Genomic DNA, 25,478 nt, shown 5'->3' with positions numbered 1-25,478 from the left:
TCCGCCTGCCGATGCAGGGGACACGGGTTCGTGCCCTGGTCTGGGAAGATACCACATGCCGCGGAGCGGCTGGGCCCGTGAGCCATGGCCGCTGAGCCTGTGCTCCGCAATGGGAGAGGCCACAACAGTGACAGGCCCGTGTACCAAAAAAAAGAAAAAGAGAAAGAAATGGCCTGCAAATTGAGGAAAACAGGAAGAAAGGCAAAACTCTTGAATATCTAAGGGAAGAACAAAGTTTTATTCTAAAAGGCACTAACAGTTATGGGGAGAAAATAAAGCAGGAAGGATCAGTCACTCATTAGAAGATACCGAATGTAAAGTTTATGACAGTGCTTGTTACATAGTAAATGTTAGATAAATGTTGCCATTTTTGTCATTCTTAGTGATATGGCTTCTAGTATAATAGGTATTAAGTATAGGTATTAGGGCCTCCTGACATATGAGAACATGAAAACAAAGAGAAAAATATACGCTAAACAATAATCACATTCAGTCCTGATATCCAGTATATTTTTAATGCCTGTGTCCAGTTCTACTTCGGCAAAATAAAATGGTAGGCTGGGAATTTGATACCTTATCTCTCATTGGGGAAAATACCAGGGTGATTTGCCTGTTGTTAGTACCAGATTTCTATGGCAAATCTCCTTTCAGGAGCAAGATGACGTATTTCTTTAACTCAGTTTCCCTAAAAGGAGGTCCTTGTCAACCCTACTCACTCACTGAAAAGCTTTCCTACCACACCAAATTCATAAATACCCTTAGGTATGCAGTGTAACTTTCTTGCATCTTATATGGTGCTGGAGGAGAAAAATTGGGATTCAGGCTACAACTCTGCCTCTGAGAAAGATGAAGAAAACTTTTGTACCATGAGGTGGACAAGTGGCACTTTATCATTAGTGTAGAAACAGATTATATAAGATGGACGTTCATTCTCTTTTATGGCTTTTGGGATCACATTTAACGTGCACATCACATCTGTTCTTAGTCTAGGCCACTAAGCAAGTGCGAGTGAAATCAGTGGAATTTGGTCCACTGAAACGAAATGTGACTCCATTAGAACTTCTATGAGCTAAAGGGTAACCACCAGGGGAACTTGATATCTGGACTTTTTTTTAAAAAAGGTAACTTCAAAAAGATCAGTGGTGCACAAAGTTAAAGAAAACCCATCACCATAGTGAACACTTCACCTTTGCTATGTAGTATTTTTAAGGACTGAAGTGGTAAAATATGAGGAATTTCCAGTTGTAAATCAAACTAACTGTTATCTGGAGGGTGAGGGAGAAGGCATTTTGGTGTGCGTCTGAGAAGGTCACAGCCATACAGAGCAGTCTGAGTTTATAAACATCCTCATTGGTTGCAGTGCTAGACTATACAGAGAGGAGCCGGGTTAAGGAAAGGAGAAGCTAAAAAGAAATGTGCTACCAATAAATCCACCATATACTGTAAATACATGATTCACTGCCTGCCTTCGTTTCCTGAGGAATTTAGACTAATGTGGATCCCTGCTGCTGCAATTGGCACTTTCTAACCATGAAGGGATGATTTAATAACTGCCATGCCAGACGTTCTAAAGCAGGTGAAATCAGTGGAAAGGAAAGAACTAGAAATATTCACAGGAAAGGGATATGAATCATTCTCTTTCTTGGTCAACGGCAGCTCCAACAAATGCAAAGTTGTTTTTTTCTTTTTCCCAATGTGGCATTCCTCCGTATATTTAATTGAATAAGAGCATGATTCTTAAAACCAAAATCTTCCATGCTGGAGGAAACTTACCAGTGTAAATCATGACAATGTATTAAGAAGGCAGTTTTGACTTCTTTATAAGATTACTTACCATTATTATATTTTAGACCCATTTGTATAGGCCAATTTACCATTTATATTAAATAACCAATTAACTTACCAGTTATATTAACTGTCTTTTTGAATAAAGGGCACGTTTCCAAAGAACAATTCAACTAACGTGAGACAACTGTGAGTGGAAATGTCCAATATGGACAAATGTAAATGAATACGCATGAATGTTTTGCCAGAGTAGATGAGAGAATGAAGGTGTCGCTCTCTGATAGAGATGGTGGAATAAGGAATCTTCAGTAAGGTTTACCCCTGCAATAGGCTACAAAGAGAGTCTCTTAGAAAAGTAACACACATAGACCACACACCATTTTCACCTCCAGATTCCCTCTTCCTTTATGCTAACCTTGTACCCTAAGGTCCACTTTCAGAACTTTACCCGTGCTCTTGGGTCACCTTCCCTCCCATCTCCTCTGGGGCCTTTTGCTTTCCATTATTTCTATTACCTTCTATTTTTCTCCATTAGCCCATATTTATTTATCCATGAGTTTCTCCCTCTCCACCTATAAAACAGCTCAAATGCTCCAACATCCTAACATTAATAACCATTTCCTTGACATGGCTTCCCCTTCAAACCATCCCTTTCTTGCTCTTATTCCTTTCCTCTAAAAACTCTATCTGCCTCTGCTTCCTGGTCTCTTAACTGCATCTTCTCCATTCACTGTGGACTGGCTTCCTGATCTCCTGCACCCACTCCTGCACCCACGGATCCATGAGGCCTCATCCATAGTTCTGAAGTTCAAAATGCTCTGAAGACAGAAAGTGTTTTTTTTTTCTTAACTTATTTGACAGTAAAACCTGACTAGAACTGACCTGAGGCTATTTGCAGTTTTTATTCATCCTGAGTAGTGTGACTGTTCATACTTCCCACTGCAGACTTATGAATATGCTTGTAATCGACAGTCTATGTGCTGTTTTACCTTGCCAAAGTCTGAAAATTGCTGAATTCTGAAGCAGTGGCCCACAGGTTTCAGATGCAGGCGTTTGGACCCACACTGTCAAGTCCAACAGCTCTTCTGACACCTGTCCACCTCACTGTCATTGACGGCTGCCCTTCCCTGTCTTGCCTCCCGAGTCCCTCTTTCCTGCTACTTGGATCTTTTGACAGCAAATTCTGACAGTTCCTCTTCCTCTGTCCACTCTTGAAATATAACTGTGTCCCCTACGACTTTGATCTCTGATCTCTTATTTTCTGTCTGTACTTTCTCCTGGATGATGTCATTCACTCACAAGATTTAAGAAGCTTCTATATGTAGACACATGACTCCCAAATCTACATCCTAAATATCGACCTCTGTTTATAGATATCCAAAAATACATTTCAACCACCAGTCCTGCTGGCCCTCCAAACCTAGCATGTACAAACACAAGCCTTCACTCCTCCCTCTGTGTTCCCTGCCTTAGTTAATGGTATTATCATCTACCACCTGCCCAAGCTAGAAATCACAGTGTCATCCTTCTCTCCATAACACCATTCAGTCATTGTCTACATCCTAGCAATTCCATCTCCAAAAGACATTTTAGCATTAGTCTCTTCTTTCCTAACTGCAAAAATGCTGATGTGTGACTGCAAATTAGAATTTGCCCAAGAGAGCAGTTACAGAACATTTGTAGGATTGGATAGCCTGCTGAAATCTAAACGTTTTTGCCCCTGGTTTGCTCCCGATGACTGAAGTCTATCCAAATACTTCTGTGGTGACAGACGTTCCAACAAAGCCAAGACAGCCCTTGGTACAGAAACAAATCTACAAAGAAGGCACAGCTCTGTTGAGCCAGGCATCAGGGCAGGTCCTGTGCTCTGAATTCAAAAGCATTCCTCCAAGGCAGATCAAAAGAAAAGCCAGTTCTGTTTTGGTTCTGGACATGATGTGTGGGCTCAGTTTGTCTAGATTCCTCATTAAGTGTTGTGGATAATTCAACTGAGTGACTGAAAGATATTTTCTAAAGGCCTAACTGGATGAAACGTGTGTTATACCTAGGAATCTATGGAATGAAAGAGCTGTATAGATAATCCGAGACTGACTTATTTGGTACTGGTCTAAAAATTCAGTTTTGTCACTTCTGGTATCTCTCAGTATAAATTTTGAGATAAACATTGTGTTAAAACATAACTATGTCCTGATTTCAGTACTACTTTTTACATTTTTATAGAGCATCTATCTCTATTAAAAGGATAGAGATACAAGTACACATTAAGTTTACATGTAATTTACCCTGTTTTCTGAGGAGCCAGTAAACAAGGTTGTGGGCTCATTAGGATGCAAACCTGAGCCTAGATACAACCCCAAGACTGTTTGAATCCAGTCTGTTAAAACACTTGGGAGAACATTAAATAGTAGTAAAGATTGCCTGTGATTCTTCCCGTAGCATCACACCCCTGGAGCAATAGGGGAACCCCTGATGGACACAATGGCAGGACCAACACTAGGTTTAGAGACAGAATTCAATCTGAACATTTGGAACTGGAGAGTCAATAGAATAAGCTCAATGAAGGCTCCAGAGAGAGCGTTTGTGCTGTTGTTCCAGGGCTCAAGTGTACAGATCAGAGTGTCTGTGAAAAAGAAGGTGTTGATGGAATTAAGGCAAATAGTAGACATTTAAAAAAGAAAAAGTTGAACTATTAGATATATTGGTTTAATGAGATTGTGTCATATCAGGACCAATAGTATTGTTTTCTCTAACGAAAAGTGAATATAATCACTCATATCTACTGTTGTTATCCGTAATGACTTCATTTCTGTTACATATTTTTTCCTCAGTTGAAAACAAGAAGCTGACCTTTTGCAAGTGGGAAGATCAGCTTTTTCCTTATTGGCATTTATAATGTTGACTGTTGCATTTAGCAGTACTAATTTAAAGTCTAGACTTCAGGGCAAAAGAGGCTCTTTTCAGCCTATCACCACCTGCAACAAGCTAGCCATCCCACAGCGACAGTAACACCCTGCGCTTATACAACCTGGAAAACATGATAGCAAGTGAATTCACTTGCCTCCAAAATGCCTTCATTTCAAGCTACAGCTCAGAAATCCTTTGGTTCTAGGAATGTTCTATATGCTTCCAGGACCATCTAAGAATTTATAATAATTGGACCTTAAAAAAAAGCGGGGGGGGAACTTATTGTATTTCTCAGATACTCTAGTTAAAAACTTGGTTTGGCTTATTAGTGAACCAACAGTGAACTAATTAGTGAAGCTAATAGCAGCTTTGTACGGTCACTTGAGGATCTAGAGAAACGTCTGGGTCCTTGCAGTCCCTACCTTGACTACTCCCACAAACACGAGATTATTCCCCCCATAAAGGGGCAAAAAGCCTTCTCAAATGACAGGCAAGAAATTGATCTGTAGCTAAAGAAATCAGTTTTCCTGTGTGAAACAAATTTCTTGACTCAAGCAACTGCTCCACGAATGGGTAAAATAGAATTTAAAAGGAAAAAAAAAAGACCCTTAATACTGGATAGTGTAAAATGTTTGAACCCAAGAAAATGGTTAAACATCATTTCCTCCATTTGTAAAACATCATTTTATCACTTTTGTGGGAAAATCCCCAATTCTTTATTTTATCTTGGTGAAACGTGAGCACAGCACAGTTAACATTGGTAGGTTATTTTTTGGAAGTCAAAAAATAAGAGAATTTTAATTCTAGAAGAAGCATTCTACCCTTGGCATAATTCTCTGCCTTTGGATTATATCAATGGCTTACCATATGAGCACTTAGATAACTAAGTGATATAGATAACTATATCATGCATGATCAATGTGGTACCTGAACAGAAGTGAAACATGGACTTCACATCCATCAGTCCTCATGTTTCATTGTAGCAGAGTGTGACTGTAGAATGCATTTGGCTTAAACATGAAATAAAGCATTTACCAGGCTGAGTATAGGACACTTCTGGACTTGGTGATGTCTTTGGCTTCGCAGTAACATGCTGGAACACCTTAGGAGCTGAAAGAGAGAGCTCGGATCATGAGTCATTTGGTTTTAGCATCTCCCAGTCTTGCTTAACACATAAGATATGACAAAGTATAAGACTGATTACTGATTTTTAAAAAGTATTGAAATGGGATTTAGATGGAAAAATAAACCTTAAGCTCTAAAAATAGATCAGTTAGAATTCCAGATACTTTAAGAAAAATGAAATCTGAGAAACAGCAAAATTTGACTAAGCATAAGAACAGGATGAATAATTTTTTTAAAACATCATTTCAGAAGAGTTAGCAATTTAATTAATGCAAGAGTGCTCTTCTTTTGTGGATGTTTGCTTGACTTCTTAAACGCATCCCCATGTCTTTCTGTGAAGACGAATTCAGTGAAGTCAGAATGGGAGCCCATGAAGTATGGAAAAGAGCAGCTTAAAGTCAGCTCAGAACAGCAGAAAGAGAAGTGGGCAACGGAATGGAATGGGTGGGCTCGCATTCTACATCCCCAGCAATTGTTAGGCTCTAAATAAACCTTTAAATGACATGTTCACAAACCAAAATTGTCTTTCCACAGCTGTTCCTTTGGAGTAACAAGGTGCAAATGTAATAGATACCAGGAAAAAAAAAAGGTCTACTTTATTTATAGCTCATTTTACAATTTCAAAAGTACTTTCATAAGGATTATGCCCTTTGATTCTCACCGTACTGCTGAGAGGAAGGAATTATCAGCTTCACTTTAAAGCTATTTGCCTGGGGTCACGTGATCATTAAGCACCAGAGACAAGACCTGAACTCTGAGGTCCAGACATGACTGCTAGGTCCCAACACTTGGGCTCGCTATATCCCAGCTCTGCAGGTCACATTTTAACTTGTTCCTCATTTTTTTAGGTGGAATTAATAAACCGGTCCTAACTGAGAGGGTGATTGTGAGAATTAAGTGTGAAATGTCAAAATGATGTGAAAGCTATACCCCTATAAGTATCTGTTTCTACTTCTGGAGAATCTTTACAAATTTGACATTGAAGGATCTGAGTATATTTTGCTTTTTACATTGTTTGCCCCCTCAAGAATTAGGAGCAATTTTGATGGTTATAAGATTTCTAGATATAAAATCATTAACAGGACTGTTCATTATCACTTATGAACATAGGACTCTAAAAATCAAACCTGTATTTTCATGATGAAATATTCTTGATGGTTTCTTCCAAATTTTTGATCCCACTATCCCCTCAAATGCCAAATATAGTAAATTTAACTTCTGCTATCTCATTTATCAACATAGTTTAAGTATAAATGAGGTGGCATGCCCAATTACAGAATTTCATTCTGAGGATAGTGGTAGATGAACACATTGCATTGCTCTTTAAGTTGTTAGATGATGCCCTTAGAGCCCAACAATAATAATTTACATTTGATATTGATATTGCAGGTACGAACAGAACATTCTCCCATTCAAATGGCCTTTTGAAATTCACAACAGCTAGCCAGGGGTAAGGAGGGAGCACTACTAGGGTTTAAATATTTGTTTTTGAACTGCTGGGTGATACATATGTATACATACACAAATATCCTTGAAAGACTATACAAACCCAGGGTATTGCTGGGATCTATTAAGTAAAGCTCATATTTTCCTGGGTAAGAGAGATCCTAATTTCACCCACTTTTAAGAGGAATAAGTAGAGTGCATTTTTTCATGACCAATTTTCCAAATAGTCCCCTTACACTAGGTTGCCCTGACAAAGCCAGAAGTGTTTGGATTGTAGCTACTTTCTAGGGGAGATGCTGATGGGCTGGGAGTTTGCTCAGTTGGGACAGAATCAGGATGCTCTCTTGTTATAGTCTGCAGTCACTCCAGGGTTTCAGAGTGAGAGTGAACCACTGAGCGTATGCATCTATCCATTCTGAAGGTTAGCTAAAGGTCTAAATCAAAATCAAACAAAGTTGAAACTTAGAATACAGTGTCATAATGGGAAATTAGAGTAAGCTCCTGATTTACTATATTGTATTTTTATAAGTGCAGAGTATGGCTCAAAAAGATAAAATTATGAATAAGTCTTCCTTCTTAGTTCATATCTCCTTTACTTTTTAAAATATTACTAATGAGGACTTTATATCCTCAATGTCTTAACTTCCAGCACTTCTTGTTTCTCATCTTTTCTCTTATTTTCCATCATTCATTGTTTTATGCTTTCTTATTTCTTTCCATTTCTCCTTTTCTGCCTCATTTGTTCTATGCTTTATATTCACATAAAAGGTTGAGAGCTTCTTCTCGTGATTTTATCTGCTGATTTCTTAAAGTTAGATTTTAGTTTCCTATCCACAAATTTAATATACTTGCTTTGTTTTTTATTCTTATTCTATTATTCATTACTTATTCACTAATCATCAATTATTTTCCCCAGTATTTCTTATATATTAATAGTTCAAATTTATTTCTTGTTATTATTTTAAATTTCTTATTCTTTCAGATGATTGTTGCTTTGGTACCTTCATCTACTTACATATCACACCCATACTATTTTTTAGCAAAGTTTTAGTAATTAAATAAAAACACATTTTAAAATACATTAAAGCAGATTTAAAATCATTAGCTAGATGTAGTAAATGGAACTGTTTTTTAAGGAGTTTTCCTTCAAAGAAAAAGTAATAGGTAAAATTTCTCTCAGAAATATTAAAGGAAGTGTTAATACCTCTCAGATATTAAAGACCATCCCCACATCTACAGTTTTTTTCTTTCAGTAGGGATACTGAGATATGATTAAAGAATTTGTGTTGGTAATTCAGAGCTACTACCTAGATCAAGCATAATTTTGATGCTGCTAACATTTTCCTTTCCCCAGACCACTGGTCATAGTTAGGGTTCCTTTCCTAGTAAATTGGGTTGGTGCACTACATATGCTTTTTGGAAGTGGGCCATGTATAAAAAATAAAGTTAGATTTAGGGGACTGGCCTAGACTATAACTTCCTTGACTACAGAAGGATGAAATTTTGTTTCACATTCCCAGTGTCTAGCACATTGTCTGGTGTGAGGTCAGCATGCAATAAGTAGTTGTTAAGTGACTAACTGATGAAATGAATTAATCAGCCACTTAAGCACCAAGGGTGGTACAATTTTAAATTAGGAGAGAAGAGAGACAGGAGATCAGTTGATTCATGACAATAGACTAGGCATGACTGGGTATATGCTTGGAGTAGGGACCAATGTTAGAGATGTCTGGAAAAACTGATGGACTGCAGAGGCCAGATGAGGACGAGGATAAAAATCGATGTAAAATGCTCAGGATCTGCAACAGATATAAATGAGAAACTGAAAGGAGGGAAAGATGAGCTTTCTTTGAGGCATGTCAATTTTATGGTAGCCTGAAATGGAGATCTGCCAAAACAGTCAGAGGAACTGGACAAGATCTTGGTTGAGAAGTTAGGGTTAGAGTTAATCATTCAATCATTCAAGTAAGAGCTTCTTGAACAGAATAAAAAATAGTTTATAATGACTCTTGTTTAGGTCCTTCCCAAAATTCCTAGCAAAACAACCAAAGCAATATTATGTTATTATTTTACAGGAGAGGATATATATTAAAAATCTTCATGACCTAATGTTAAATAAAATTGACTGAAAGAAAAAAAAAATTAGGTGATTGGCAGGGGGAGGACATTCAAGGACCATGGAAGGTTTTCTCAAGCTGCAAGAAGTGAAGGGAGCAGGCAGGCTACTCTTTTAAGAAATTCCATTCTCCTCCATCCCCCTCTCAAATAATATAACAAAAGGGAAGCTTCTGGAATAAGCTACTCCAATCATATACTTTTTGATAAAGTCTAAAAATAAATGTAAATATTTATTAGGTTCCAAAGGAAGTCTTATTTTATAAGGGTTAAAAACCTAACTTGCTATAATTCAACAGAGTAACTCCACTAACATCAAACTTTTCAGGCCAGAATATAAAATAAGTATTTACCTGGCTGTGTTGGTGGGATTCTTAGACGTGGAGATATTTTTGGTTTGGGAGGAGCTCGCGGTGTCTGCTTGGGCACTAAAAGAAAGGATATAGGTTCGGAGCTCTTGAGGTCTTCAAGAGTCACAGTACCTAAACCTCTAGGATCTCAGAGATGTTTGTTGAGTAATTGAAGACCTAAATACACAGCAATTAAAGTTCCCAAAGAGCCACAAAGTATAAGAAGGTAATTTTCTTATTATAATGGAAAAAAAAGGCAGCACATTAAAGATATCCAAGATATTCTGCTGGCAAATGAAACTGTTGGAATTTTAGAAATATCCACTTCAAATACCTATTAAACAGGTTAAAAATAAATTTCATAATAAAATAATTCATCATTATAAGTTCACATCGTTTTATCAGAATAACCCAGTATAATATTTTAAGCGCAAAGAGATACAATTTCTTCTAAATAAAAAGCACATTACATTCCAAATATACCTAGAAAATGAATGTATCTTAATAGTAAGTGCTAATGGAAAAAAATTAATCTTGTTAAACAAAACACAATTTTTATTGGTCATATTGAAGAAGAAAAATTGAACAGAAATTGAAAGGATACATTATTGAAGAAAGTTATTCTTCTGCTGAGCAATTCCCAAAGAAGTTCTAGGACATTCAGTGTAAAAAATCAATTATTTCTTCACCAAGAAAATTAAAAGTTTATCCTGCTGGAGGAAAAGAATTATCAAATGAAAGATCGCAGCTTGTGGAAATACCCTGTTTGGTTGGGTTCAGTGTGTTTGGGATAAAGGGAGATAAGAAGAAACAAAATGGTTTTCAAGGCCACAGAGTTTCAGGCACCTTAAGAAAAGCTTGCTGAAAATAAGAGTTATTAGATAAAAGAAGAAGCTGAGTCTGTAGGGACTTCTTCCTGATAGTTAGGCAAAATATACAAGGCATGCAATCGTTTCAGTGGAATCTTCTTGCCTGTGGAGAGATGAACAAGATATGTTGGAGATTACACTGGTTTTGGAGCCTGGAGCTGGGAGATTTAGAGTTTGCTTTGCGGATCACTCGGTCTACAACATTGGGTTCTTCATCAACAGTAACAGGATTTTTAAGAGCCCTTCCAACCCTAAAATTCTATATGTCTATGGTGTCCTTAGTCTTGTGATATTCTGACTCTGAACTGCTTTGCTTGCCGAAGTTCGTACTGATAGGCTATTTGCTTCCCCAGGGTATAAGAGACCATCTTGCACGTAAAGGCATGTCATGAGGCAATTCTATAAAAAATGATTCAGAATGAGATTAGTATCACTGATAGTATCTACGATTAAATATTTCAATCATATTAATGATTAAAGCTATTTAACAAAACTTTAGAAAAGTTAGAGATAATTGACACAGATCCAGTTAATGCAGTCAGTGTGGAATTTTGGTAAAAATTAAACTGTAGAGTTTAAGAGGCAAAGGATATTAACAGGATTTAACAGGACATTTTAGAGGACAATGAATAAAATTAATATCCATATCTCCTTTGGAAATCGAGCCATATAAAGTAGTTTAATGGTCATCAAAATACAAGTTTGGGCTTCTTTATGATAAACTGACATTCCAAGAGAGCCTGCAGATATTGAGAAAATTTTCCCTTGTAAGAAGAATATTTAGTTATCCGCATTGATGATTTGTTTTCCCATATTTCAAATTCCACCATCAAGTAAACCCTTACGACTTGCCAAGTAACCAGTTTGACTTCAGTTTCTCTTATTTGTATGCAGTGAAATGGCCAAACTGGCACAGGAAGGAGCAGTAGAAAGTAGTAAGGGACCTGGATAATGACAAGATGACCGACCAATTGTACCCCTTTTTGTGGAATGCTCCAGTATTTCTGGAGGTTTTGGTTATCCTTAAACAAATTAACTATCTTAAAATAGTTTTTATATGACCACAGACCTTGTAAAACTAGTCAAGATGATAAAGTATTTAAAATTGCGATATTTATATTTTAAAAAGAATATAAATGTTCTTCCCCAGAAACATTACTATTTTCTATATGAAAGACTTGCAGAGTAGCTGAGAGGTGTTTTTCAGTTATATCCTAAATAATGTTCACAACACTGCCATATGACTGGCTACAGATTATGGATAGAAGGAAGAGTGGGGCATCAGAAAGGTAGGGTCAAATACTGCGAGCAGTGATTAAGTTAGGGCTTTTGATAACTAGTAATAGTGCCCATATATATTGTCTTTCCATTCTTGTAAGTTCTGCAAACACTCACCTTCTACATGAAACACAAAATAACGTATTTACCCGGTTCGGTCTGAGGCTCATCTGGGCTGGGTAGGATTACAGTTTGGGAAGGCAGAGGTGATGTTTCTACGGTAATTGAAGGAAAGTACCCAGGGTTACTGTAGCACTTCACACACCTTGAGTACAGATGACAGAACAGATGGTAACAAGTGGATTTTAAAGAAAAAAAGAAAGCAAATTGCAAGTCTACAGCAAAATAGCACTCCTACTTCTTCATAATGCATTTAGTTTAAAAGCTGCTTAGAGATGCCAGGTTACAAAATACTTTCAAGGTAAGCAATAGCCTTACTTTTTAAATCCTCACTCCACACTAGTACATCCCCAACAGTGCTAGAGAGATAGGTTCAGGAGGAACCATAAGGAGAAAAATAAATTTAAAATGTTAAGGCATAAGCCATTCAGCAGCATTGAATTTTGTTTAACTAATGAAGAAAAAATTCAAACATGTAAATGAATGTGATGAAATGAGTGTTAATGGAAAGTATGTTGCTAGGGCAGAAGGTATAAATGGATCATCATACAAAAAATATTATCTGAAGTATTCAACGTAATACCAAGCTGGCAGAATGTTTAACATTAGGAAAAAAGACACTTTAGATTTGACAGTTTCAGTGACTGAAGTAGAGAGATCAAGGTCTAGATACAAAGCTGAATGGGAGAAGACACTTTTTGGACAATGGTTATGAGTAGAAGCACCTAGAAAGAAAATTAACTGCCATGACAAAGAATGATGTTGCAACATGAATTCACAATGAGGGAGAACCTGGGTTCTCAGGTGATGGCGACAATGAGGGCAAAAACTGCCAGGGTGTGTCATTACCTAGCGTGATCTCAGGTGGTTCAGACACATTTGTAATAGATTCCACAACTGTATCAAGACAAAGGAGAACAATTTAAAAAAGCTTAAGATGTTAGGCCACAATCAAGTATCTCTTTCCTGAATATCAACACACCTCATTCTCTTGAGAATCTGCATCACATTTTTACAGATAGGACAATGGATTAGGATAAGAAAAAAGAATCAAGAGGGAAATCCTATTCTATAACCCTAATCCTCCAACTAATATTTATGTTTTAACTGTCATTAACTGTCAAATTTATTATGCCTCAATATTTAGATACCACAGAGAAACTGAAATTTTTGTATTCAGAGAGTCACTTATCATTTTAATTTTAAGAATTCAAGAATTTTAGAAGCTATAGCTCTTCAAAGCTATTCCACTGTAGATCAAGTACCCCAGCTTGAACTTTCAAATTCCATGAAATGTGATACTAACTAAAAAATTTTTGAATAAAAGAATAGAAGCATGAAAACCTTTACCACCTTCAGTCTTTGACTCCTCTGGCCTGAGTGGTGCTTTGGCAGTGGAATATACATAATCTATTTCAGTTGGTGCTAGGGAAGAAACAGGGAATGGCGGGTTAGTGGTGGACAGCCCATAGCACCCACTTTAATGGAACACTGTTTAATTTTAAAACAGAGGTTAATTAAGTAGATAGATTTGTGAGAATAAATAACATTTAGGTAGATTATGAAGATGACTACAATGAAGGCAGGAAATGAAGGCAGTGTGCAGTGTGGAACACATACACACACACACGATAACTGGCAGGGTCTACAGCGATTTCTACCTGGAGCAAAGCAGATAATTTCACTTCCTTATTTTTGTTTAAGGATTCTAGTGAGAAAAAGACATAGAGTGAGTCCTTTGAAAGCATGGGGATGAATCCTAAAAACAATATGAAAATGAAAAATAGGATGTGCATATTTGTATTAAAAGTGATCAGATATTAAAAAATGAAATTGTGCATTCACAATGAGAGGAAACTAAGCAAGGAAATTGTGAAACTTGCATAGCAACACAGCAGATACTAGCAAAATGGGCTGTATATAACATTTGACTGTCAAGTTTCACTGGATGAGCACAGGCAATACGTGAGGAGCCATGAAATGTCACAAAGCATGAGGACATCCCAAAATGACTTCCACAATGAGATGGAAAAGCACATATACCTGACTTCCCATTGGGGAACATTATTACCTATAGCTTCCTTTGATGACTCAGTGCTAAATGTAACCGATTCCAGGACTTCAGAAACTAGCAAAAAACACAAAATAGTAAAATTGATCAAGGATGGGTTGTTGTGAGCATTGAATGAATTCATACAAACTAAGTATTTAGACAAGTGCCTTGTACCTGTAAGTGCTCAATGTCAGCCGTTACCATAATAACAATACTACTATTAACCCTAAAGGAAACTCTAATAACCGAATTCAGAATTTTATAAGTATTATAAGTTATCATTAACAACCATAGAACCTTGTTCCATCAACATAAGCATCAAAACGCCATTTAGCTTATTAAGAGATACACAAAAGGAATGAAAAGAAATTACAATCCTATGTTAAAAATAAGATCTGGTGTTTCAAAATAAATGTCAGAGAGTTGCAATAGCATTGAAAAGCATGATCTTTAAAATTTGTTTTTAATTTTGAAAGGCAATAATGTTTAGGCTCATATTGTGTAAGGTGAAATTTTGTTATCTTTACTGAAGTGAGAACTTTCTCCTTCATTAATGGTCACAATTGAATGAGCATTCTTTTCACATAGCAGAGCAGAAGTTTAGCTTATTACTAAAGAGAACCACAAGCCTGTAACTTAGTGAAAAATAAAGGTAAAGAATAAAATCAGTTCTTCTAAGTGGTTCTGTTGACTACTTAATCAGATATGTGATTATTCTCTAATATTACACAGAGCAAACCCATATGAAGATAAGGATTTCTATACAGTTGAATAACATAATTAACATGAAATAATGTATTACTCATTTACACCAGTATGCAATCATGGAAGGAGCATGTACAATATACAGAGTTGTTAAATGTGTATTCTTTTGTATTTTTTAATATTTGGAAATACAACATTTGGGGTATGCCCCCTGAAGCTCATGGTGTACCAGATAGATTAAATAATCTATTTACCAGGTTGACTTTGTGTCATTTCTAGGCTTGGTGATGTCACTGGTTTCAAAATAAGAGTATGCAGTTCAGTGGGAGCTGAAAGAAGAGGGTCTAAGATGTCAAACTAATTATGGATAATTTATTTCACAGGTAGCAACACATAGACCTTCAGAATCACAGGGTTATGGAGAGGCAATGCAGAGTATGCATTATTTAAAGCAGAGATTGGCAAATTATGGTCCTCCCAAATCCAGCCCTCTTCCTGACCTGTGAGCTAAGAGTGATTTTTACATTTTTAAATGATTGAAAAAAAATTAAAGGAAGAGTAATAATCTATGACATGTAAAAATGGTATGAAATTCAAATAAAGTTTTATTGGAACACAGCCACACCTTACAACCTAAGATGATTCAAGGCGTATTCACATATCACTTACATCTTGGCTTTGGTTACCTACAAGCTACAACAGCAGAACTGAGTAGCTGTGACAGACTGAATGGTCTGCAATATTCACTATTTGACTCTTCAAATAAAAAAATTTGCTGATTTGCTGATCCCTGATTTTAACTATCCTTCTAGAAAAAGGAAGAGCCTATTTGAAAAACTGAGGTTCTCAATGACTACTGTATCTGAATCTATTTTCCCACAAGGGCTTTCTAAGTATTTCCAACAGCTGGTTTCATGACAGTATCATTAACAAAATGTTCAGTATCATCTAGGAGTGTTTTATTCTATGTTCCAGTTTGACCACCCCCTTGGGTACCCTCAATAGGTGTCAAAACTTTTTTATTTTGCTGTTCCCACCATTCCAACCACTAATTCAAATCCTACTTAATTTCAAAGCTCAACTATTCTCTATCAGCCCACATAGATCCTTGACTCCTTTAAATATTTTCTTTCTAAATTTTTTACCAAACAAGCTGCTTTTGTATAAGCAAATTATCTTCTATCTAAGAAAAACCCAAGAACAGGTTTTCTTCACAATTATATTGTATTTTATTCAAGAGGTAAAACATGCCCTTACTTTTGATCTCTTCCTCTGCTCTACACCCTACTCTACTCAACTGCTAATGTGGTGCTGGGACCACAGAGGGCAAGGAAATGGTTGTTTACCTAAGACAAAGAAGCAGTGCTATTTTAAAAAGAAATGAATGGAATAGAATGCTAAGAGAATTGAATAAGATGCATCTTTTGTCAGAGAGAATCCTTATGCATTTGGCTACCATATAAATCTCCAACCATGAACCTTCTTGTCCACATGAAATTGTAGAGATTCTACCTTCTCTGTTAGAGGGCACAGAGGTGGGAAATGCAAGTTACCAAGCCACATCACTGTCACTCTTGGGGCCCAACTGCAATAGGCTGGAAGGACTCCTTAAACAGAAAACCATAGATTTTCTTGATTTTTAAACTGTGAAGCTTTGGGAAATTTAGTGTTTAGGAGAAGGATTTCTTACCCTATGATTTGAAACTAAAGGAAGAAAATATTGAGTTGCTATTGTATTTGTAGGTCTAGAAACCATCAACAGCATTGTACCTGTACCAATGTTTTGTAAAATATCAGATTTTCTTGAGTTTATTGGCTGAGTTTGAAAAAATTTTACTTTACCAATCTAATTTGTTCCTTATCACTGAGGGTCTTTTAGAGACCAAAATTTGTTAATTTAAAGATATAGGTATTAATGTGTATAATTAGATACTCAGAGAGATTCCTACTTAGTAAAGGTTAAGAACCAATGTTAAACTGTTGTGGAGAATAAGGAATAGTCAAGTTCATCAGTGATGGGGGAGCTGTAACTTAGATTCACTAGAATTGACACTTCCAGGAAGCAACTTGTTTTTGGTAATTTAATATAACATGGAAACCTCATTCCTTAAAATAGGAAGAGATTAATGAGGATATCACAAAAATCTTACAGAAAGTAAGTTGCTCGGAGAAATTTCATGGTACTTAATTATTACCATTTTATAGATCTAAATACCAAATAGAAGGCAAACAATTTGGACTTCAGACTTTTCACTGAATCATATAATGAAATGTTAAAGGGGTTTTCATGGAAGATAGATTTCCTCAGCTGGATCCAGGGACAACTGTTAAAAGCAATAGGCAGCACCTTAATTAAGAATCCTGACTACGTAAAAGATGAAGCATGAAACAGAATTACAATAGCACTCGAAGGAAGCGGGAGAAACTCTGGCCATGACAGTGATGGAGTGGGTTTTTAATGAGTGTAAAAGCATTTAATGAGGTCACAAAAATCATTACCTAATGTTGTTTCTGGAGCTTCAGAACTATGAATAACAGGTTCAAAGCTAGTAGCAGGAACTAACCAAAAGCAAGAACATGAACACAAGAAAGTTTAAACACGCATAGAAAGTCTTAATTTTTCTTTCAAAACATTAATTTCAAATGACAATTTTTTTTGTTTTGCATTCATAGAAAGCAAACAGTCCCTGTAGCTAGGAATAATTCATTGCAGAAGATAGGCACAACCTTTGAACTCTGCTATGAATCTTAGTATGGTCAACATGAGCCTTTCCTAGGTATTTGATTTTCTGATTCTCATATGGAAGCTAGCTTTGGAAAATCTGTTTAGGCAATATACACAAAAAAATATGTGAAAGTAACTTGTTACATTTCTTGGAAGCTGAAAAAAAATACCTATGTTTATGTACTCACAGCTATAATAAATTGATAACGTGTTTAAATGTAGATATAGCAATAAATAACCATGAGTGACTATGCCAAGCTTGCTATAAATAAGAGAGACCAAGAACTTCACCCAAGAAGCAGCTGTTAACCACACCTCAATGCCTTGACTCTTAGGGAACATGAAGGCTGTTACTTCCCATTGGAGGCACTGCTTTGGGACTCCACTGGGACAGGCTGCTAGGGCTTACCCCTCAAACCATGAAATAACACATTTACCCAGTTTGGTCTGAGGTGCTTCAGGGCTTGATGTGGTTTTAGGTCTGGGACGTGGACGATGAACTCGTGATGTTTTAGGAGCTGAAGAAAGAAACGTTGGATTACTCTAGTGAAGGTGGTTTTGGAAATAAGGTTCCAGATTTTCTAAATATGTTATATTTCCTTGAAATTTAAGACATATATTTTAAAGATGCAAATATGTTTGCCTATTTTGTTAATTCTTTTATCACTGAAGATTCTTCGGAGGTAAAACTCGCACATAAAATTAAGTCAAGAAATGAAGAGTCTTGTAAATGTCTAAAAAAGGTAAGGACTATCATCAAACCGTAGTAAGTTCACACTAAGAAATTAAATATGCCTCCCATCCATGGAACCATACAAATTGTTATGATTTAATTGGTCTAGAGAAGACATAGACATTCCCATGTCTGAAACTAAGCTTTAAATGTGGGCACTGTTTAGACAAAAGTACATGATACAAATTCAATTAAGATTACATGGTAGACAGACATTTTGATCTAAGTCCACACATAGCTTTCAAAAACAACAGGTAACTTCTTTTTAGAGTCTTCCATATTCTTATTAAGAAGAAAAATAAAGTTGAAGGACAGCAGAGGATGACAAGATAGTCTTATGAAGCTGGTGATAATGTTATTACGATGATGATGATGATAGAATGGATTGACAATGAGCAGGAAAAAACTGTTGGGGAACACAGAATATCATTACCTAACGTTGTTTCTGGAGCCTTGGTTCTAGGAGTGACATGTTCAAGGACTGTAGGAAGAACTGGCCAAAAATAATAAAATAAACCAAAGAGATTTTAAAAATTCACTTGGAGACTAATTTCAGAAGCCAGTTGTTAAGCTTCAGGACTGAGAGAAAAGAGACACACACTTGTTCTTTGCAAAGTTGACCAGATTGTGGTGAATATCAATTAATCTCATAAAATAGGTACACCATTGCACTTTGCTCAATATCACTGTGGTCAACAAGAAATTCTACATGTTTGATTATCTGATTCTGGTATGAAAGACTCTGCTGGACAAGCGTTTTACACATTTATATAATATATACTTTTCTAACTACTGGAAAAAGCATTTATCAGTCTATTTGTACTTCTATATAAGTTGACATAAATGTCTACTATTTCAATAATCATGGGTACAATAACGAGCTCATATATTTGAAAGTATAAGGATCAATGTAACAAATGGAGTGTGTTCATCAAAATTTCAAAATGGTCCTTGATTCAATAAAAGAAACTCCGTCAAACCCTGTTAGAGAAGGAGAAAGAGTCAGCCTACTCTATCACAAAAGCCCATCATTTAAACTTTCAAGACTCAGGCACATTCAAAAATTTGACCATTAACTAAAAACATCATTCCTTGAAACAAGCGATCTACCAATATAATCACATAGATACTAATTCAATAAAAAGTAATGCAATCAAAAAACATGGTATTTCCACAATTGATGAGGAAAAAGCGAGTGATGAAAATAAGGGATAGATGGAAATTCACGTTTGAAAGGAAGCTTAAAATAGCCAATGCTGTTTAAGCAAATGCACGTGATCACATGACACAGCATTGAGTGGTTACATGGCAGTTTGACATCCTGAAATTAGTATACACACAGTTCTCTTAAATTCGACAGATAACCTGACATAGAACGTAGCAAAATTGCAAGGTAAAGACTGTAATGGAATGACAACAGAGGGTATAGAAATGGTTTTAAGATGCAGGAGAACCTGTGGCTACAATGGTATGACAATGAGCAGGAAAAGCACTATTTGAAGGACACGCATTCTCATTACCCACGATTTCTGGAGCTTCAGTTCTAAAAGTACCAGGTTCAAGATCTGCAGTAGGAACTAGTCAAAAGCAAGGAAATAAACACATGTGAAAAGTCAGCAAATTAAATCTTACCAGTATAATAGTGCTTCAATAGGTATATTACAATTTGAAATTATTTTTCTGAAATTGCATACTTGATATTTAAAGATTTGGTCACCTAAAGCCAGGTAAACTTTCTTTATGAGATAGTCACAGCCTACACAAACTGATAAATATCTCAATAAAGTCAACATGATATTCTCCTAGGTGTCTAAGTACCTAATTCCAATCATTGTAGAAGACTGACCTAGGAAACTTTAAACATTTTACCAAATATATACTTATGTAACTGTTATGGCAGTTGGCTTTTCTGTGGAAGCTTTAAGAAAACAGCATGTCCAAGTGTTCATCACAAGGAAGAAAAATATCTTTTTTTCTATTTCTTTAATTTTGTAGCTATATGAGATGATGGATTAAACTAAGTAAATTTATTGTGGTCATCATTTCACGATGTATGTAAGTCAAATCATTATTCTGTACACCTTAAACTTATACAGTGCTGTATGCCAATTATATCTCAATAAAACTGGAAGAAAGAAAATAGCATGTCTAAATAAGCATGGATACAATAAATAGCTTTCGTGTTTGAAAGGAGGCATAGAAAAGAATTAAGTAAAGTGAATCTTGTAGATCTTGTTGAGAGCTCATATTTAGAAATAGGCTGAGACCTTGTTTGAGGCAAAGGCACTCAGCAAATCAGGATAAAGAACATATAGTGTGTGGTGCCCAGTAGAGCAGCTCTCTGCTCTAATCACATAAATTTCATACCCAAGATAGGAGGGAGAGACAGTTGCAGAAGAGATCACTGATGCTTCTAGGGTCAGACCCAAACTTCTGAGTCATACCTTCAAGGATTTTCTTCAACTGCTCCTATGGACCCATCCAAACTCAGTACTATTCATCACCTCTTGGAAGCAGAACCTCCCTTATTCCAGAAGTCTGTGCTCTCTGGTTGGTCTCTACACCTTACTTTCTGTCTGTTTATCTCCATGATTTTAAGACCCAACCTCTTTCCAACTCCTTATTCCTGTCCTTCACAGACTTTTCTCTCTTTCAGCTCAGAGATGTTTATAACCCCTGCAAAAAACAGCTCAGGGCATCCCTGGTGGCACAGTGGTTGAGAGTCCACCTGCCGATGCAGGGGACATGGGTTCGTGCCCCGGTCTGGGAAGATCCCACATGCCGCGGAGCGGCTGGGCCCGTGAGCCATGGCCGCTGAGCCTGCGCGTCCGGAGCCTGTGCTCCGCAATGGGAGAGGCCACAACAGTGAGAGGCCCGCGTACTGCAAAAAAACCCACCACCACCACCACCACCAACAAAAAAAAACCCAGCTCAGTTTGCACAGACACACTGCCTTGGTTCAATCTTTTAATGTTTCACATTGAGGCAGGTTCTGAATTTGACTCTACTACAGACTGTGAAGTAAAAACAAGCCGCCAGCTTCTGTGATATCCTCACAGATCTTGATGGGCTGTGGGGAGACGGAAGGCACTTCGTGTTTGTTTCTTGAGATAAAGATGCTTGGTTCTATTTAAGAAATTTTTTTCTTTAAGAGAAGAATGGAATGGAATAAGAAAAAAGCAAATAAAATACATAGTAAAAGAGTAGATCCTTGTGTAGAAAGCACAGGGAATTCTGCTGCCACGTGCGTCTCCCCCATCATGTTTTCCTTTGCTAATGGGGAAGCAGCAGCAGGTCATTTTGTGCCTTTACCCACATGGGGCTCACAGCGGCTATCACTCCCACTACTAGCATCAAACCCAGACTCCCAAGAGCTGCAAGGACTCAGTCCTTTAACGAGAGACCCAGATTTACCCAGTTTGGTTTGAGGTGCCTCAGGAGTTGGTGTGGTTTTAGGTTTGGGACGTGGACGACGGGTCCGTTTTGATGTTTTAGGAGCTGAAGAAAGAAAACCTTCAGTTACTATAGAGTCTGTAGCTCAGAAGCTATGGGTAGCATGACACATGGCTCTAGGTTTCCTAAAACTTATTAGATTTCCTCATATTTTAGGAAATGTGTCTTTGTAACTTTTTAATTGGAAACTTTCACCCTTATTAAAATAGTATGGTTTTTTTTTTACAAGTTGAAGTTCATTGGCAATGAGTCAATTATAATAGTGAAGAATCATTCATAGAACTCTTGTTTGAATAAAAAGGATAAGAATCACTGCTAAAATATTATGGTAGTGGTGATAGCCAGGTACTAACTCTTTGACGGTTTACTAAAATAAGACCATGTCATTAACTAAAATGTCAGTTAAAGAACAAATATCACAGTTAAAAAAAACAGTAGACCTTTAGATCCACAAAGAACCCTCCCTGACACCATAATAGTCGTTAGAGTCAAGAGAATTGCTTTTTAAACCCAGCTTTTACAAAACATTGGTTAAAAAACATACAAGATGACAAAAACAATTTCAGGTGATTACATGTATAACAGTTGACCTGAGTTAGGTTCATGCATGGCTCTCTTAAAAACAAGGGATAACTTGTTTTAAGAGTCAGAGACTTCAATTCTTTTAGGATGAAGAATATCATGGAGTTACAGCAGAGGATGACGATGTAGCTTTATGAAGCAAAAGAACCTGTAGCTTCGATGTTGATGGAATGAGTCTGACAATAAGAAAAAGCACTTACTGAGGATCACAGTGTTATTACCTTGTGTTGTCACCCAAGCCTCAGTTCTGAATGTAACAGGTTCGAAGTCTGCAGTAGGAGCTGACCAAAAGTATTAAAAATAAACCAAGGGATTGTTTTAAATAAACTCAAAATATTTACTTCAAAAAGAATCTTACTAGTATAATATAGGTTCTAGAACTACATAGCAACTTTTAAAAACTCTTAAACTAGAAGAGTAAAAGTTGATTTCCTAAAATTTGGCCATACCTCAGTCAGGTGCCTATTTCCTTATTCCTCCTTCTTTGATGATCTGATTCTAACTAATAAGCCAAAGTGGGATGTGTGGGTATTGCTAAGAACTTATCTTTGGAAAGAGGCTGAGGCCTCAGCATGATGAATCAAATTGGGTATCCCTCCAGACTAAGCAAAGAAAGAACATGCCTTCATGAGCAAAGAACAGCTTGCTGATATATACTTGATCAAATCTCAACTGCTTCATCAGGTGCCTAAAGATCTCCACCATGGGAGTCTATGGACCAATCAAGATCTAGAAAAGCTTTGACTACCACCTTGAAGTCAGACATCCTTTATACTAGTATTACAGTTAGACTTTCTCCTTTGGTTGGTCTCTACTTATATCCATTCTTTCTGATTTTATTCCTTTCCATCTTTCTACTCATCTATGTACTAGGATGATTTCAAGGCTCCCCTCTTTTTAAATTTATCTTTCCCTGCTCCAAATATTTATGTCCCTAGCACATCTTGTTGGTAGCACCCAAATATCAATCTTGTATTTGCATAAATGCTGCCTAATGCCATCTTCTATTTTATCTACAAAGGAAATGCTTTTGTTCTTAACTGTCTTGCAGGTGTGAGGACTAAAACATGTCTCCCACATCTGATACATTAGCATCTTTAGAGGTATACAACTTGGAGGATACTGAAGGCACTCAGTGTTTGTCAATTTGAACTGAATATGCCTAATTTTTCACAAGAAGCTTTATTTTCAAGAGATAAATGGAAGTTAATAAAACGCACAGTGACAAAGATTTTACAGAGGAAGCAAGAGGCATTCAGCTGCCCCACCGATCTCCCCCTACTGTGCTCTTCTTGCCAGTTCCACAGTGGGAACTGCAGCTTAATATGAGTTGTATCTTTACTCTCATGGGGCGTATTGGTTACTCCCCAAAACTGGGATTACTCAACACCCTGCAGGGTTAGGTTGTTGGGACTCTAAACCAGGAACACAAGTTTACCTGGTTTGGACTCAGGTACTTCAGGATTTGGATGTGGATGAATTGTCTGTTGTGATGTTTTGGAAGCTGAAGGAAGAAATTCTTGGGTTATTGCATAACTACATCACCCATGGTTCTGGAAGCTATGGGAGGCAAAAAACATGACTCTAGATCTTCTACACCTTGTTAGAGTTTTGCCTGTTTAGTTTGAGATTTTTGTCACATACGTAACTCCTTCTATATCTTCTTTTACCATAGAAGATTCTTTGAAGACAAAAATCACTTTTTAATATAAGAAATAAAGATTAGGGCTTCCCTGGTGGCGCAGTGGTTGAGAGTCGGCCTGCCAATGCAGGGGACGCGGGTTCGTGCCCCGGTCCGGGAAGATCCCACATGCCGCAGAGCGGCTGGGCCCGTGAGCCATGGCCGCTGAGCCTGCGCGTCCGGAGCCTGTGCTCCGTAACGGGAGAGGCCACGGCAGTGAGAGGCCCGTGTACCGCAAAAAAAAAAAAAAAAAAAAAGAAATAAAGATTAGTAATTATAATCAAAGTCTCATAGAGCAGCTTGACTGGGCAACAAAAAGGTTAAGAACTGTTGCTAAATTTTAATGGATAATGAAGAATAGTCATGCTCAATCTGAGGTTTATAATTTAATCTTCCAATCTTTGGTACATGTTCTAACTATTAAAATAAAAACGTATTATTACCTAAATGGAAACAAAACAACAAAATACTATGCAAATCGAAAAAAGGTAGAAATGTAGATGTGCAATGAATGGATCCTCCTGGCCCTATGAGAGCTGTTGATGACTTTATCTGTCTAGATAAGAGGGAGATCGGGATGTGTTTGAAAACCAATTTTACCACAAGCACCGCTGGAATAAAACACAGAATGACACAATTCCAAACAGGTTACGCGGCAAATAAATCTCCTAAAGTAGGGTCACATATGACTAGTTCTATTAAAAACAACAGGTAATTTAAAGGTTTTCATAATTTTAAGAAGAATGTAATTGAATGGCCACAAAGAATAAAACTGTTGTTACATGGAGCAAGATGAAACTCTGGGTCTGACAACAAGCAGGATAAGTCTCGTTGAAAACACAGTTTATCATTACCTAATGTTGTTCTGGGGGCCTCTGGTCTAAGAGTGACAGGTTCAAGGACTGTAGCAGGAACTGACCAAAAAACGATACAGTAAACCAAAGAGATTTAAAAATACATGAAAAGTTAAAACATTCACCCCTCAACAAAACTTGCTTATATATCATTCCTTCTACAGAAACAAAGAAAAAAAAAAACCAGAAAGAGTAGAGGATTGTTCTTTGAACATTTGGCCAAACGATAGTCATGGTCAGTCTTAGGCTTATCCTTGGAAATATCTTGAGTCAACATGAAATTCTCCTAGGTTTTAACTAATGGATTCTAATTGATATGGAAAACTCTGCACTGGAAAATATTTTTAGGCATTTACCTAATGTACACTGAAAAAAGAAACTGTCTTTAAAAAAATCTGATCAACCTGTACTTCTGTGGAGGCTGAAAATAAGCCCTTACTGTGTTTAAGTAAACATGGATACAATAGACAGTTTATAAGTTTGAAACAGATATAAAAATTATTCATTGAAGCGGACGGTGTTGGTCTTGCCAAGAGCTAGTCTATGGAAAGAGTCTGAGACCTCTGTCCAAACCATGACAAATGAAAGAGCAGGATAAAGATGGTTACTCAGTCTGAAATACTCAGTAGAGCATCTCTCTGGCCTAAGCCCAGAAAAAGTGGAAATCAAAGACTGTTGATGTCTCTCTATCAAATCTAAG

At 36.9% G+C, this 25,478-nt stretch overlaps 1 protein-coding gene across 4 annotated transcripts in view; it reads right to left on the bottom strand.

The window, feature by feature from the left end:
• ABI3BP (ABI family member 3 binding protein) overlaps positions 1-25,478 on the bottom strand; it is a 276,389-nt gene that overhangs the window by 77,206 nt on the left and 173,705 nt on the right. For 2 of the 4 annotated variants that reach the window (XM_032631465.1, XM_032631467.1), the window contains exons 19-20: positions 9,729-9,803; positions 5,725-5,799 (exon numbers count right to left, since the gene is read on the bottom strand). In XM_032631465.1, the coding sequence (XP_032487356.1) occupies positions 5,725-5,799; positions 9,729-9,803 (150 nt within the window). Of the gene's footprint in view, positions 1-5,724; positions 5,800-9,728; positions 9,804-12,021; positions 12,088-12,841; positions 12,890-13,345; positions 13,418-14,063; positions 14,121-15,004; positions 15,080-17,249; positions 17,310-17,912; positions 17,994-18,641; positions 18,702-19,728; positions 19,786-21,622; positions 21,707-22,464; positions 22,525-23,681; positions 23,748-24,778; positions 24,839-25,478 lie in introns of all 4 variants that reach the window. The other 2 variants (XM_032631466.1, XM_032631463.1) reach the window with 2 other exon arrangements.

Source organism: Phocoena sinus, chromosome 4 (assembly GCF_008692025.1).
Source record: "Phocoena sinus isolate mPhoSin1 chromosome 4, mPhoSin1.pri, whole genome shotgun sequence".
NCBI classification, from domain to species: Eukaryota; Metazoa; Chordata; class Mammalia; order Artiodactyla; family Phocoenidae; genus Phocoena; species Phocoena sinus.
This window is presented reverse-complemented; position numbering and strand designations above follow the sequence as displayed.